At 39.3% G+C, this 16,261-nt stretch overlaps 2 protein-coding genes across 2 annotated transcripts in view; both read right to left on the bottom strand.

The window, feature by feature from the left end:
• The window catches only part of EPB41L5 (erythrocyte membrane protein band 4.1 like 5), a 165,473-nt gene extending 163,441 nt beyond the window's left edge, over positions 1-2,032 (bottom strand). Inside the window, exon 1 of the mRNA XM_060153156.1 lies at positions 1,898-2,032. The gene's annotated coding sequence lies outside the window, so the exon portion shown is untranslated. The remainder of the gene's footprint in view (positions 1-1,897) is intronic.
• The window catches only part of PTPN4 (protein tyrosine phosphatase non-receptor type 4), a 170,757-nt gene that overhangs the window by 4,567 nt on the left and 149,929 nt on the right, over positions 1-16,261 (bottom strand). Inside the window, exons 19-26 of the mRNA XM_060153152.1 lie at positions 14,730-14,886; positions 11,431-11,597; positions 10,525-10,615; positions 10,379-10,440; positions 7,861-8,007; positions 6,238-6,366; positions 3,200-3,348; positions 1,898-2,033 (exon numbers count right to left, since the gene is read on the bottom strand). Coding sequence (XP_060009135.1) covers positions 1,898-2,033; positions 3,200-3,348; positions 6,238-6,366; positions 7,861-8,007; positions 10,379-10,440; positions 10,525-10,615; positions 11,431-11,597; positions 14,730-14,886 — 1,038 coding nt within the window. The remainder of the gene's footprint in view (positions 1-1,897; positions 2,034-3,199; positions 3,349-6,237; positions 6,367-7,860; positions 8,008-10,378; positions 10,441-10,524; positions 10,616-11,430; positions 11,598-14,729; positions 14,887-16,261) is intronic.

The following is a 16,261-nucleotide window of genomic DNA, read 5'->3' on the forward strand; positions in this document are numbered from 1 at the left end:
AAACAAAAAAAACAAATTGAAAAACAGGCAGAAAAGATTTGGACAGTCCTCGAAAGAAGGTATACAAATAAATGGCCACATGAAAAGATACTTGATATCATTAGTTATTATGGAAATGCAAATCAAAACCACAAGACACCACTTTATATTCATTAGGAAGGCTAAAATAAAAGATAATGACAAGTGATGACAATGATGTGGAGAAAATGGAACCCTCACACACTGCCAGGGGACTGCAAAATGGTGCAGCTGCTGAGGAAAACGGTCTGACGGTTCCTCAAAAGGTTAAACAGAGTTACCACATGACCCAGCAATTCCACTCCTGGGTATATACCCAAGAGAAATGAAAACATTTATAAACAAAAACATATACACAAATGCTTATGGCATCATTATTCATAATAGTCAAGAAGTGGAAACAGTGTAAATTTCCATCAACAGATGAATGTGTATCTGTTCAATGAATAAGGAATGAAGTGCTGAGATATGCTACAGAATGTATATACCTTTTAATATTATGCTAATTAAAAGAAGCCAATTATTTATGAAAGATCAAATTATATGATTCCATTCACATGAAAAGTCAGAATAGGCAAACCTACAGAGACAGAAAGTAGATTAATGGTTGCCTACGGCTAGGTTGGGGGAAGCCTGGGGAAGGTAACAGGGAAAAATGGGTACAGGATGTCTTCTTTGGGGTGATGAAAATATGCTAAAATTAGATAGCAATTATGGCTGCCAAACTCTGTGATATAAAAAAACCCAGTGAAATGTACACTTGTTAAAAAGGGTGAATTTTATGGCATGTGAATTATATAAAGCTGTTCTAAAGTTTAAAAAGACATGATTTATATGAGACAACCGGAAATCTGAATACTGGCTATTGCTAATATTAGGGAATTACTGTTAATTATACTTTGGTGTGATAACGGTGTTGTGGTTTTGTTTAGAAGAAAAAAACACTCCTTGTCTTTTAGAGAGACACACTAAAGTATGTATGGACAAAACAATATGATGTGTAGGGTTTGCTTCAAATGTGCAGACAACAGGTGGCAGTATGAAGGAAACACCACAGCCAGTGTTGGGGCTGAGTATGCAACACAGTGTTGATTACATTATATTGTCTGCTTTTGTGTATGTTTGAAATTTTCCATAATTAAAAGCTAAAAAAATGACAGGCACTTACCACATAGGTCAGTTCACTTCAGTAACCTTAATGCCACCAACAGTGCTAACATTTCACAATGGCTTAATATAAAAAATAATCTTAGCGTTAACTCTAAAATTCCATGATTCCTCTTTTGATTCTCGGAACATAATTCAGAGTCGGTATAGAATCTAGTAAGTTAGTAGCTTAATGTTGATGATTTTTGTTGTTGCAATTTAAGCTCCTATGTAAAAAAGAAAGGCAATTTCCCCACAGCTGTTTCACTGAAAACAGGTCTATCAAGATTCTCCAGTCTAGGGACACTATCGTTCTCAGCACTCCATTTGACTAAGTAACCCAGGGCACGTTCCTCCTCTGCACCTGTTTAGGCAGTTCAGAACTAGCATGATAGGCTGGTGTTAGCAAACGTTTTCTGTAAAAGACCAGATAGCAAATACTTTCGTGTTTGCAATCACATGGTGCCTGCTGCAACTTCCCAACTCTGCTACTGTAATGTGAAAGCAGCCATAGACAACACGTAAACAAATGACTGGCTGTTTCCAATAAAACTTTATTTATAAACACAAGTGGCGAGTTTGGCTCATTGGCAGTATTTGCTGGTCCTTGTGCTAAGGTTATTAGCTCCTGGCAGAGAATTAAAAAGAGAAAAGTATGGTTTGAAATATATACTGATAACAAAAACCATCACGTTGAGAATGCACCCTCATACATGAGGCATGTAGTACTTACAGGAGTTTGGATCATCATGGCTCGTTGGTCTCTCATTGTTCTCACAATATCTAGTGGATAAACTGGCTGATTGCATTCAATGAGACACATGGCTGTTTCCATGGTAATAAGAACCCCAGTTCTTCCAATCCCAGCACTAAAAAAGACAAATATGGGGCAAGGTCTGATACAATTCTGTTACACTTCTTGTGCCTTTTGTACTGAATCATATTACAGTAGAAGAACAATTTTGATTTTAATGTTTTATATTAATAAAAGTAGCAAGCCAAGTGGAAACTATTTTGGAAACCAAAAAAAAAAAAGTCACTTAATACAGATTAAATGGTCTGTAACCACCCCTCCCCCACTGTTAGTTGCAAATATACAATTTTAAAAGTTACACGTCAGTTTGTAAAATCTGAACAAGGTATAGAAGCTTACTGGAGAAAACAGCATTAAAATACAAAATAAGAGGATTACAATAATAAATCATTAACAAATGTACAGAAGACAACTATTTTACACACTCAAAAATCAATTTTTAAAACCAAGTTTAATTTTCATTAAACTTCACCATTGACACAGTTAAGAACAACTTTGTGAAGTACTCTGTGAATGTGGATAAAGTAGCTCTTGGGAACTAAGGATATGAAATAGCCAAACGTGTCCACCACTCCTGCCATTTTGCCTCTCCAATATTTGGTCTACAGTCTGTTTTGATGATTTGAAAGTTTGCTCTTAAAAAGTGCTGGAAAGTTTAAGGATAAAGAGATACCTTAATACATCCTCTGAATAAACCACTTAGATAAGGAGAAAATAACTTCTGGCTCCTAATCTCTGCAAGGCTGTAGCATTGTATCTGGTCCCTTGAGGGCAGAAGGGTTCAGTGTGAAAGGAAGGAGGGTGTGAGCCGCCATTCACCGGGGCTCTTGGAAGTAGTCCCCCCTGAGAGGGTTGGGCAGCGCCACTCCAAGGAGGTGAGATGCTCACCAAACGTCCTAGGAGGGGCCAGAAGCAGGAAATCCAAACCTCAGGATGCAACCTAGCTCCTGCAATGCTGTATTTCATCAAATCTATGAAACCATTAACTTTAGGACATAACTATGAAGAAGACAAACTGCCAAGAATCAGCACAGTATTATTCTTACTTCTTATGACAAAATTTCTGTCAGTCATCTGTTAAAACATACCCTTTGCCTTCTACCTTCAGAGCCTAGCTTCGAGATCTATCAGAGTGACAACCGTAACTGAAGGACGTATTCCCTTTTAAAAATGACACATCTAGTCAGTTACTCAAATCATAATAGACAGAAAATAAAATACCTGCAATGAACAACAATAGGTTCTTCCTTGCCGGCCCTCTTATTTCGTACATGGCAAACAAAATCCAGAAAGTCGCTTGAATCGTCAGGGACCCCATGGTCAGGCCAGGCTATATACTGGATCTGAGTGAGCTGACGACTCTCATTTTTCTATGTATAATGAAAAATTATGCACCTGAGTTAGAAATAATCCTTAAAATATAAACAAATATTCATGTCACTTTAATTTTAGGAGAAAAGCAATGGACTTCCCTGGTGGCGCAGTGGTTAAGAATCCGCCTGCCAATGCAGGGGACACGGGCTCGAGCCCTGGTCTGGGAAGATCCCACATGCCGCGGAGCAACTAAGCGTGTGCGCCACAACTACTGAGCCTGCGCTCTAGAGCCCGTGAGCCACAACTACTGAAGCCCGTGCGCCTAGAGCCCATGCTCCGCAGCAAGAGAAGCCACTGCAATGAGAAGCCCGTGCACCGCAACGAAGTGTAGCCCCTCCTTGTTGCACCTAGAGAAAGCCCGCGCTCAGCAACGAAGACCCAACGCAGCCAAAAATAAATAAATTTTAGAAAAAACAAAAGAAAAGCAAAAGAAAGCACTCTCATTCCCCCCTGCCAAAAAAGTAATGTATAAACTCAATAAAACCCAAAAGTTCAAGGAAAAGGAAAGAAACCATTTTACAGAAACAGCTGTACACATTTAAGTATCAGTCACTTGGATTATTACTCTTCTTACAACTCAATTTCTGTATTTGTAGAGTATTTTTAGGATGATAATCAAGTAAACAGGCAAAAACAGATTAAGATCCCAGAGAAATGTTTAAAAGAAAACTAAAGAATTGTTAGGTGAGCAAAAAGTAAGGTAAAAAAAAAATCTTTTTTTTAATGAACAAAGTTGGGCTAATACTTATTGATAAGTGCAAGTGAAATTATGGAAATCAGGAAAAATAAAATCTCAAAATAAATGTAGGTTAAACACTGGAGAGCATAAAAACACAAAATCAATCAGGACTTAATTCTTTTTGGGGAGCCAAAAGTTGGTATAATGAAGAAAGTAAGGTACTGAATTTATACATCTTGGCTCAAATGTCAACTTTGCCAGTAAGGATGCTAATTCAGAGCCTTACTTTCTCCAAATGAAAAATGAAATGACATCTACACCTCAGAGGGATAGTCTTATGTTAAAAGGATTCAGTGAGAGGACCTGCAAAGCACCCAGTCACAGCTGTTTGGAATCATATGCTCAATACTTGGTAGCTATAGTCATTCAACACTATGAAATCTGGTTACTATCATTTACATTAGATGGAGCTTCCAGAAAAGAACGTGAAAGTAAGGTAATCAAGAGAGAAGAATTCCCAAAGAGACCTCAGTTTAATTTGATAACTAATTTTTCAGATGAATTGAAGGTATCTAGCACAGATTACCTTTGACTATTATTGTTAACAAAAGAACTTAACGGTACCAATAATCTACAAGAATGGGTAAGGTAAAATCATATTTTATTAAGTTTTGGGGTAGCATTTATCTGTCTATTCATCTATCTACCCATGTATGTATGTACTGATGGTAGCAAGTTAATTTTCCCAATTATAATTGGCTCCAACGTTAGAAACTAATTTGTGTCTTAGCATAGTTCTGAGGTACTCAGCGTTGCAAAGAAAAGCCACTAAAATATATACAACTGCCATGGATAATCTGCCGGTGGAGAACGACGGGATACACATGTCACCTGATGCAACCCTCTACACGCTCATCTGTCATGTCTATTTAGGAAAGTGAAGAACCAGCTTATTGGCTTGCCTTGTCATACAACCACAAGCTATACAGTATCCACGCCCAAACCCCAAATTCATTCTCCTATCTCTAGCCCGTAAGATTTTGAAAACTTTACTTTCTTGTAACTTTAGCTTTATCCAGGGCCAGGTTCCTTCAGCACAACATGGCGCTCCTTCCCTTTCTGGTCAGTAAGGCCCTGTCTCACTGGACTCCTGTAATCACCCTCGGGGAAGGGTGCGGTGGCGGCAGCCTGCGTGTGGGACCAGGGGAGACGTGGTCTCGTCTCCAAAGGCTTGGCCGTTGATGCTGTGCTGTCTGCTCTTCTCCAGCATCACTTCTTTCTGCCTTCAGCCCCCAAAGCCCCGACCGCCCCTCTGCCCCAGGTGGCTGGTCCAGGCTCTGGCAGCCCAACAGGACAGGCACGTGCTGCCCTCCACACATCTCCCAGCTGGGTTACTGAGCCGGCGTCTCCTCGTCGGTTTCCACTCTGGCTTTGATCTGGAAGCCACGTGGACTGACCCAGGCAGCAGTAAGAAAAACTAACAATTTGAAAGCTATAATCTGTCTGAGGTCAGAAGGTCCTGCCTACCTACGATCTTTTCCTCCTTAATACTGAGAAGACTGTGAAACTGCTCTCTTCCACTCTTAAAAAAGGGGAATAGGGGGCTTCCCTGGTGGCGCAGTGGTTGAGAGTCCGCCTGCCGATGCAGGGGACACGGGTTCGTGCCCCGGTCCGGGAAGATCCCACATGCCGTGGAGCGGCTGGGCCCGTGAGCCATGGCCACTGAGCCTGCGCGTCCGGAGCCTGTGCTCCGCAACGGGAGAGGCCACAACAGTGAGAGGCCCGCGTACTGCAAAAAAAAAAAAAAAAAAAAAAAAAAAAAAAAAGGGGGGGGGGGAATAATTTGATAGCTTTCAATTTTTCTTTCCATTTCTACAGATGGACTCCAGTACCTTACTGATAATACGTGGAGGAAACAATCTATAGCCAACACCCCTGGCGTAATTTTTATGAATAGGAAGAGTACAATGTTAATAGTAATAAGTATTATTTACTAGACTATTTTTTCACTGATCATTCGTATTTACTTACAGAAATTGGAAATATTATAGTAGGAGAATACATTTCATAAGATTCCGAAGTATCCCAATGAAGCAATTTTTTAATATTTCTTAGTAACTAGGACTCAGACTAAAAACATTTTCATCTGTCAAAGCCTCTACCTTAAACAAAACAGCTCTAACCAACAGACGCCCTGCCTTCGTACCTCCTGGTTAAACAGTGTCATCTTCCTGAAGACATATGCAGTGTTTCCTTCTTCTGAGTGGCAGGTGACTTGGTAGCACCCATAGGATGAACTTCCTGTGGGTTCCGGCCAATACTGGTGACACTTAACCTGGTATCAATAGATTTTAGAAATATACATAATTCAGGTTCTCCAATTTTTAAAATGTTTTAATTTTTAAGAACTTTCAAACTGACAGAAAAGTGACAAGAATAATTTAATGAACTCTCATATACCCTTCACCTAGATCTACCAACTAGTATCATTTTTTTCTTTGCCACTTTTTCTCTTTGTAATAATAGTCTGTTTGGATATATTTTGAGACTGCGAATATCCTGTTTACAACAAGCTTCCACCCATTGTTTTACCATTACACTAATTTAGATTTAAGTTAACAATGAGAAAGAATCTTCAACTAAAATGCCAAATGCAATCCATGTATTTTCATAATTAAGATTTTTTTTAAAAAAAGGTTTCATGACATACAATTCACATACCATTCAATTTACCCATTTAACATACACTATTCAATTGTTTTTAGTATACTCACAGAGCTGTGTAACCATTACCACAATCACTTTTAGAACATTTTCGTCACCCCCAAAGGAAGATCCACAGCCCTTAGTAATCCCTGTGTGTCCCTCTGGCCCCCTCTCCTCCCTCTAGGCCAGGCCTGGGTGACCACTAATCTACTTTCTGTCCCCTATGGCCTACTTTGGACATCACATATAATAGAAGCATAAGATACGCGGTCTTTGGTGACTGCTTTGTTCACTTTGCACAGTGTTTTCTAGGTTCATCCATGTTGCAGCATGTATTATTTTTTCATAACTTTTTCTTGCCAAATAATATTCAACTGTATGAATATACCACATTTTATCTGGTACATCTGGGTTTTCTCCCACTTTGGGGCTATTAAAAATAATGCAGCTGTGAACGTTTGTGCACCAGTTTTTGTGTGGACGTGGACTTAATTCTCTCGGGTATTCCTAGGAGTGACACTGCTGAGTTACAGTCCCTCTACGTTTAGCCTCTTAAAGAGCTGACAGGCTGTCTTCCAAGGCAGCTGCACCATTTCACAAACCCACCAGCGGTACAGGAGGTTCCACTGCCGCCACATCATCACCAACACAGGTGATTTTCCGTCATCTTTACTTTGGCCACCCTACTAGATATGACGTAGTAACGCATGGTGGCTTTGATTCGCATTTCCCTGATGACTAATGATGCTGGGCATCTTCTCGTGACCTTGTTGGCCATCTGAATATCTTCTTTGCAGAATCATCTATTCAGATCCTTTGGCCATTTTTAAATGGGGTATTTGTTATTTTATGGTTAAGTTGTATGAATTCTTTATATATTCTAGATACAAATCCCTTATCAAGTATATATCAGTCCATTTAAATAACAGTGGCTAACACTTATATCACATTTATTATAACACACTTATTATGTGTCAGTCACGGTTAAGCGCTTATCCATGATGATTTTAATCACGACCCCGTAAGAAAGGACGTTTAGAGGTGACAGAAGAGACCACACGACATGGCTCTCTTGACTGTGCACGCGATGCAGCCTAGAAAAGCTTTGGGCAGCGTGACTTACTCTGCCATGCTCGGCCTGTGTGGTCAGCATCACAACCGTGGAGCAGCCTTGTTCCCATGCCATCTGCCAGAAGTCTGTACAGGTGTGTGGCAACGGCCCTTGGCAAGCGATGTACTGATTTATTATTCTAGAGGAAGGAATTTCCATCTAAAAGGACACAAAAACAAAATCGTTTGCATTATTACTTTTTACTAGGATCAAACACACGAAAATCATCGACTGAATGATAACTGAATACAACTAATCTCAATATATTGCAAAGTGAGTAAAACAAATCTTTATCAACAATTTATTTTATTTGCAGCAGAAATTTCTTGGCAATGTGCAGTAGTTATACATATTTATCTTTCAATCAGTGGAAACAGGAATTTAAATATTTTCCAAAGCGCTCTTATGGTTTTTTTAAGCGCAGCTTTACAGAGAATCCTGTTTCAGAGGCAGAGAATTGATATAGAAATAAAAAATGTTTGCCTGTACATAGAAAACAAACTTATGGTTACCAAAGGGAAAAGGCAGGGGATAAATTAGGAGTTTGGGATCAACATATACACACTATATAAAATACATAAAAAACCAAGGACCTACTGTATAGCACAGAGAACTATACTCGATATCTTGTAATAAATTATAATGGAAAAGAAAAAAAACTGTCTCTAACCAGCTTATTAGTAAATTTTGTGAGAAGCAAAAATTCTGCCATTGGCTTTAGTTGAGATTTTTCATATTATATATGTGTATATATGTATAATATGACGTATAAATATTATGTAATATGCACATAATTATATATATAATATATGTAACATGAAAAGATTGGAAAAATATTTTAAGTTCATTATTTTCAGAAAGTAAGACTGTAAGTATTTGGGGAAGATGAACCATCATCTTATTATATTTTTAAGACTGAATTAAAAAAAAGAAAAGGTGACGTGTACATGGCAACTGGAAGGATACCAAAGGGTGAGGAAAGATGTCTCCTTCCCATCCCAGCCTCCAGTTTACACTCAGGAGGGCAATCCTTTTTCCTAGCTCCTATCATGTCCTTTTGAAGATATACTACACACGACACACCAATGTACACGTAAAACTACTTTCCTTTTTTGCTGTAAAATATAAATGGTAGCATATAATGTTGTTCTGCATCTTGTTTCCCTTTTTTCTACTTTACCTTTAAAATCATGTCAGATTAGTACATAAAATTTCATACTGTGTAATGGCTCTACTGTATAAACGTACCGTAAATTCATATAACATTTAAGTTGTGGCCAATTTATCTGCTATCATAACCAAGGCTACACTGAATAATTTGTAGACCTAACATTTCTGCACACAGGAAGAAATATATTTGTATAGGCAACAGGAAGAAATGAGAACGCTGGATCAAAGTGCATGTGCGTTTAAAAATATTTTTAAATTAATTAATTAATTTTATTTTTGGCTGCATTGGGTCTTTGTTGCTGCACACGGGCTTTCTTTAGTCACGGCAAGCGGGAGCTACTCTTTGTTGCAGTGCGCGGGCTTCTCATTGCAGTGGCTTCTCTTGTTGCGGAGCACGGGCTCTAGAGCACAGGCTCAGTAGTTGTGGCACACTGGCTCTAGAGCACAGGCTCAGTAGTTGTGGCGCACGGGCTTAGTTGTTCCGCAGCATGTGGGATCTTCCCAGACCAGGGCTCGAACCCGTGTTCCCTGCCTTGGCAGGCAGATTCTTAACCACTGCACCACCAGGGAAGCTCTGCATTTAAAATTTTAACAGACGGCTCCAAATGGCTCTCCAAAGAGGTCGTCCCTATTTATACTTCCACCAAGAATGTATGAGGAAAGCTTGTTCCTCAGTAAACTCCTTAATAACCCACAATCCTTTCTCCGCATTCTGAAACTCGCAATGTTCTGAAGCGTTAAGTTTGTCTCTCTCTCTCTCTTTTTTTTTGGTATACCTAACCTAACCTTGACTTATTTCGTAACAGTATCCGACCTGAACCTGTTTATAGTCTATCAGTCCTATTTCGTGGGAATATCCATAGTTTGTTTGCTGTTGAGTATCAACATATTGATTATAGGGTAACGTCCCATAGCCTGCTGGGGACATTACTTATTACAGTATATGCACCGAATAACCTTTCAAAAATCCTCCGAATTCTGAATCCCAAAGCATATTTGACCCCAAGGTTTCAGGTAAAGGCTGTAGACGTGTATAGGGTATTATCAAACTTTTTGATATTTCAATCTAATAGGTGAAAAATGGTAGTAATTCCTTGCAGTTTTGACATGTACTTTTCTTTATGTAAATTAAGTTGAGCATATTATTCATTTAAGTGTTTGTTTCTGTTATTTTTCTTTGTTTCTGTTATTTTTCTAAGTGTTATAACAGTGTAATAGTTTTGCTTAAAAAAAAAGTCCTTATCAGAGGTACATACTAAAAGAGCTGATTGTCATTATCATGGATTCTGGAATAAATCTCGAAGTTTAGAGTGGTCCCTCTTATTCCCAATGACAAAGGCATAATTTAAAAAAAACTTACATTTATATAATTTGCATTGATATAGTCTTCTTTACCCTTTAAAATGACCCGTGTAGCATCATCTGAAAAAATTTAAAAGAAAGAATGTTTTAATAAAGTTATGTTAAGAAGATTAAACATAACATACAGAGAGGGTAGATACTCACAAGGCGAAATATCTCTGTATCTATTTTTGGAAATGTTCTGAGGTAATTTGGCACAAGACATTGTCATTCCAGGTTTTTTCCGATATAGTTGCTAAAAAAAAAAAAAAAAAAAAAAAAAAAAGAACGTGTCCAGAAAGCCATCAAGAGTTTGTTTTGTTTTTGTTTTCCAGACTTCTATGCTATCAAGAAACAGGTATTTTTCCTTGGAATACCACATCTATACAATGATGTACCCTAGGTTTAGTAAGGTATTGAACCAGATTTGCAAAGCTGAATTTTGCAAAATCTCTGACATGAACTATATATATTTTGAAAAATAGTAAAACAGGTAAAAACGATTTTCCTTACAGCAAAAGTACCTGAAGTTTTAAATAGCACATCTGTAGGAAACACCTAGCTTTCATTTACTTTAGAGATATTTAAAAGAAAAATTGACGTGCCCTAAATATTTTATAGTCACCTACCCTCAACATACACTTCAGAGCAACAAATATTAATGATAGCTAACTACCCTGACAAAAATTAGAGAAGGATTAAATATGAGGTAGGTACATATTTTTATGTACAAGGTACAAAAATTATTTTCCTTTAACTCAGTATTTTTACATCTATAATAGTCTATCTGCAACCTTTCATTAAAACAGCTATTTAATTACAGAGAAAATGTAGCTTGATGACATACCTATAAAATCTCCTTATCCCTCCGTTTTAAACAGATATCTATTAATGAAACCATAGCTAGTATTTTGGAAGCAACTTCTTAAAACTTTGCATTTTAGAATTCTTTTTATATCAAGTATTTTTCAGAATAATATTTTAGTTTATAAATTTTAACTGACAGTAGATCAGGCAGTTAAGAAGCCGTGAAAATACAGGCAAACACCTTTCCCACACAACGTTACTTACATCAAACTGTGTCAGCACTGTCCCAGTGATGAGCCCCGCAGCCAGCTGGACCATCGACTCTCGCAGGGAATGGCCATCCTGATGGATGCTATCTAGCGGGGCTTTCTCAGGAATGTACTGGAAGTCCGGCTCATTCTCTAGCTTTTCTTCCACTACATCATACACAGCTACAAAACCAAAACCCAAATCAAAAAAGCCTCATGGAAACCTTAATGAGTTGGCAAAAGGAATTTACCAGATATTATTTAATTCTGTGTCAGGAAAAATATTCATTTATTCCTAACTCATCAGATCTGAGTCTGGGGCCACTGTGTATGGGTTGAGAGTGGCTGTGGAGTAGAAGAAGTACCTCCGGGGAAAAGAAGGTTCTTGGCCATATTACTGAAAACGTCTGTAACTTGAAGAGACAGTAGGAAAAAGAGGAAGGCCAAGAAGCAGCTCTGACCGGATCTTTAATTTGTGGACCTGGGACAAGAGCAGCAATAGAGGCCTATACACACCATAGGTCTAGACGTGAAAAGCTACACATAAGCCGAACAGAATACTAAACAAAATACTTTCTGTTCTCATTCCTTGATGTATCTACCAAACAACTTAAGAGGTCAGATTTCAAAGGAGAATTCTAGGCCAGAATGCATGGTTGTGGCAGTGAGGGGAGCCACCCCTAGACTGTGACCCTTAGGCCACCCTCAGCTCCACTCTTCAACGTGGGGGCCTATAAGCACACCCTGAACCTCACAGCCCACACGGAAGCCCATTCTACACCCCTTTGGAAATTGCTTCCTCTGCGCTACCCTGTTGGCCTATATCATGTGATCAACCTTTGGGAGAACGGATCTGGGAAAAATGGCCACAGAGGCCCAGGAATGGGCTCAGAGTTATTTGGTCAGAGAACTGAGGGTTGAAAAAGGTGGTCTAAAAGGACGGGGAGGTCACAGACGCTGTGACCTTGGTCCCACAAAATCCTGACCCCCATGGGAAAAGGCAAAGCTGAAGCAGAAAAGAGCCCCTTAAGGATGGAGTCAAGCTTCTGGCCTTGTTTAAGAAGTATTGTTCCTGCTCAAATACATATGTACTTTTGAGAAGAAGAGATTTCTGAAATGAAGAATGTAAAGACAAAAGGATGGAAATGCAATTTGTCTAAGAAGAAATAAGATTTAAAGGGGAAAACACCAGGAAAAACAAGCTACGTTTTGGCAAACATAATTTAAAATTTTGATTATACAGTATTTTTTTAAAAATAGACATGACAAACCCACACTGAAAATGAATCCTGGTCTAGATTTTGTTTGATAATAAAGCAATATTAGAAAGATCGTTGCCAAAAAATGTAGGCCCTAGGTGGGTTCCTCTCCTAATTTAAAGTATAAATGGAGTGATTTGGAATTGCAAAAAGGCCATGCCTCTTCCATTATATAGACTTTTCTTCATATTCTGCTTCTGTACTAGTCATGAATTTGTGAGCAGATAACTGAAATGTCTTGGTGCCTAAATGTCCTCAACTATAAAATGGGGATAATTTATCATTGGATGGCTGTAAAGGTTAAATGAGAATATATAAAAGAGCTCAGGTCTATGGAAAGCATTTAAAAACTATTAGCTAATATTAAGTTCTTTAGGATCTGTTATCAAGAGAAAACAGAAAAAAACAAATTGAGAGATGATTCTTAGTATGACGTTTAAGTTGTTTTATGTGACGGAAAATGCCTAAAAATGAATCACCTAAATAACAGATCTAAATAAATGAGTTCCTTTAAAAGTCAAAATAGAATGTTCTGTTGAAGTCCTCTGAATTTTCCTAGGAAGCCAATTCTAAACCATGAACGCAGAAAAACACAAAGTACAGGCAAAACTCGTTTTATTGTGTTTCTCAGATATCTAACTATGGTATTTTTTTTTTTTTAAACAGATTGAAGGTTTATGGCAACCTGTGTTGAGCAAGTCTACTGGTCCTATTTTTCCAACAGCATTTGCTTACTTCGTGTCTCTGTGTCATACTTTTGTAATTCCCGCGATCTCAAACTTTTTCATTATTATTGTATCTGTTATAGCGCTCTATGATCAATGATCTTTGACTTACTATTGCAAAAAAGATTATGACTCCCTGAAGGCTCCGATGATGGTTAACAATTCTTAGCAATAAAGTATTTTTAAATTAAGGTATGGATATTGGTTTTTTTAGACAATGTGATTTATTGCACACTTAACAGACTACAGTATAGTGTAAACGTAACTTTTATATGAACTGGGAAACCAAAAAAGTCATGTGACTCGCTTTACTGCGGTGTTTTCTTTATTGCAGTATTTTCTTTATTGCGGTAGGCTGGAACCGAACCTGCAATATCTCCAAGGTCTGCCTGCAGAGAAGGTAAAATGAAAATGTCTGTTTGTACCCAAGAGGCAAAATGGGTACATGGGGAGAATCGGTAGAGTTCTAATCACATTTTACTTCTCTATGGTATGTAACTGGTGATGTGGCCCTAACCAATAGTCACTCTTGTGGCTAAAGCTGTGATGAACATAACTGTTGGGAACAAAACTAGAAGAGCGTGTCTCCTGCCAGGAGGAGGTATGGCATTTACGAATGCTTCTCAGAGGGGACTGGTGAGCGCTGTGGGACCCACAGCAGTGCCATTATGATGAGCACAGGCTGAGGGCCTGGGACCGTGAGCCTGGAGGGAAGGCACAGTTTCTGCGAAAACCCTGCTCGGGACACTGCTGAGGCTGAGCTTTACTCCGCACCACATTTATTCTGCACAAAGTGAGAGAATTAGGAACACTGTCCAAAAGGGCAATGGATGGCTTCAGGAGCCCCTGAGCACTCCATGTGGCAGCATATTCGTGAGATTGTCGTAGAAACCGAACTCTAGCTTGTTGCAGGGCTTTCTGCACGTGGAACAGCAAGTATACCTGAGGAAGGACCCAGGACTCCTCAAGCACCTGGGGGCAAGGGAGGCAATCTCAGCCACGGCGGTCAGGACAGAACTTGCCGAGGCTGACATCTGAGCAGAGACCCGAGCGAAGTGAGGGTATACGTTCCACGAACATCGGGAGGAGTGCCTCGGGCAGAAGGGCCATCGGGAAGGCCAGCACAGATGACTGGAGAGGGAGCAAGGCCGGGGGTGGGCAAGGTGGCCAAGAATCTGCATTTTACTCCACATGTGAACGGAAGCCGCTGTGCCTTGAGCAAGAGACTGACATGACGTGACCTGTGTTTTAAGAAGCCCGCTCCGGCCTCTGTGTCTAGGCATAAACATGAAGGAATTATAAGAACATCCAGTGCGACCCAGAGCACTCACCATTGGGTCGAACTAGAAGGACGAGCTCCCCAGGATGCGTCTCGCAGCTCGCTCTGATGAGCAGGACCACCTGGTCGTGGGTGTGCCCCGCAACGTCCCGACCGTTGATCAGCACCACTTGGTCCCCTTCGTTCAGTCGGGGGACACACAGGTCGGCCTGTAATGGGATGAGAATAAGGTCTCCGATTTGCACCCGGCTTTCTGGAAGTAAGGCACAGGAACTTACGTTTATAGACGCTGCAGCAGAACTAAAACCACATGTAGAAGTCTTCTTCGCTCATCCATTAAGTCTTCTTCGCTCATCCATCCATTAAGAAAGCAGAAGTAGGAATCTCACTTTCCCACAGACACTCCTTTTTTCCTTCTTCATTAATACCTTTTCCCCTAATGCCCTATTATATACCTAGATATACAGAGAAGACTAACATTCTCAAGGTGCACAGATCAAGGCAGCCCTCACTTTGCACTGTCCAGATACATACAAATTTCAGTCACCACAGCTGAGTTAAATAACACCAGTCTCCTAACATGGTTCAAACTTCAGTAACTGTTGATAAATTAATTATGAATAACTGCATAAAGTACAAAATTCGCCGCTAGCCCATGTCAGTCCAAAAATCACTATGTAAATCATAAATATGCACCATGATCAGTGAGCAATCACATCCCTTCTTTCAAAGGCTACTGGTGACTTGGCGTTGGGCATTGGTTATTCAGTTCATGTAGAGACAGCAAAGCGGGTACTTGTCTCTGTCTCCCAGTGATAAACCCACGTAAAAATGGATAATTTAAAGAGCGAGCTAGCCAAAAAGTTAAAAGTATAGCAAAGAAACAAAAAGGGACGGTGCTGGAAGTGAAATTCAAATTGAACATAAACTGAGTTATAGAAGAAATAGTTGACTATGGAAATATTGACACTTCTGCTGTTTGAGAGACCCCAGATACGCAGGGGAAGGAATTTAGAGAAGGTGAATTTATCAACATAAATGATGAAAGTGGCTGCAACAAGAAGGATGAAGATGTCTGAGGAAGTGATGCTGGCGAAAAACTTCTCAATACGGGCACTCCTGGGAGATATTTCACATCACTGAAAGTGCAAAGGACAAGTGGAAGTGGATTCAGACTTAGAAAGGATTATGACCACTTGCCAAGGTTAAGAAAAAATGCTCACTCTGTAATTTAACCTATATGACAAGGAGACAAGCACTGTTCACAAATTACCTGTGGTAAGTTTTCACAATGAAATAAAACACTTTAATTCTCAATGTTTCTAATGTTTGGAATTACAGGATACTAAATCAGCATGAGTTTTACTATTTTTTCATTTCCCTATACACTTACAGGAGAAAGCATCAGAAATTTTAAAGTTTCGATGAAAAATTTAAAGGCCATGGAAACAAACATAATTTTCCCCACTGACTGTCAAGAGCACTTTGTATGGTTTCAGACTGCACGGTTATCTTTACAGCCCTGCACAACCGTGCACGTGAGGGCTGCCTGTATTTTATTGAGAAAACAAACAAGTAAATAAG

Source organism: Lagenorhynchus albirostris, chromosome 6 (genome assembly GCF_949774975.1).
Source record: "Lagenorhynchus albirostris chromosome 6, mLagAlb1.1, whole genome shotgun sequence".
NCBI classification, from domain to species: Eukaryota; Metazoa; Chordata; class Mammalia; order Artiodactyla; family Delphinidae; genus Lagenorhynchus; species Lagenorhynchus albirostris.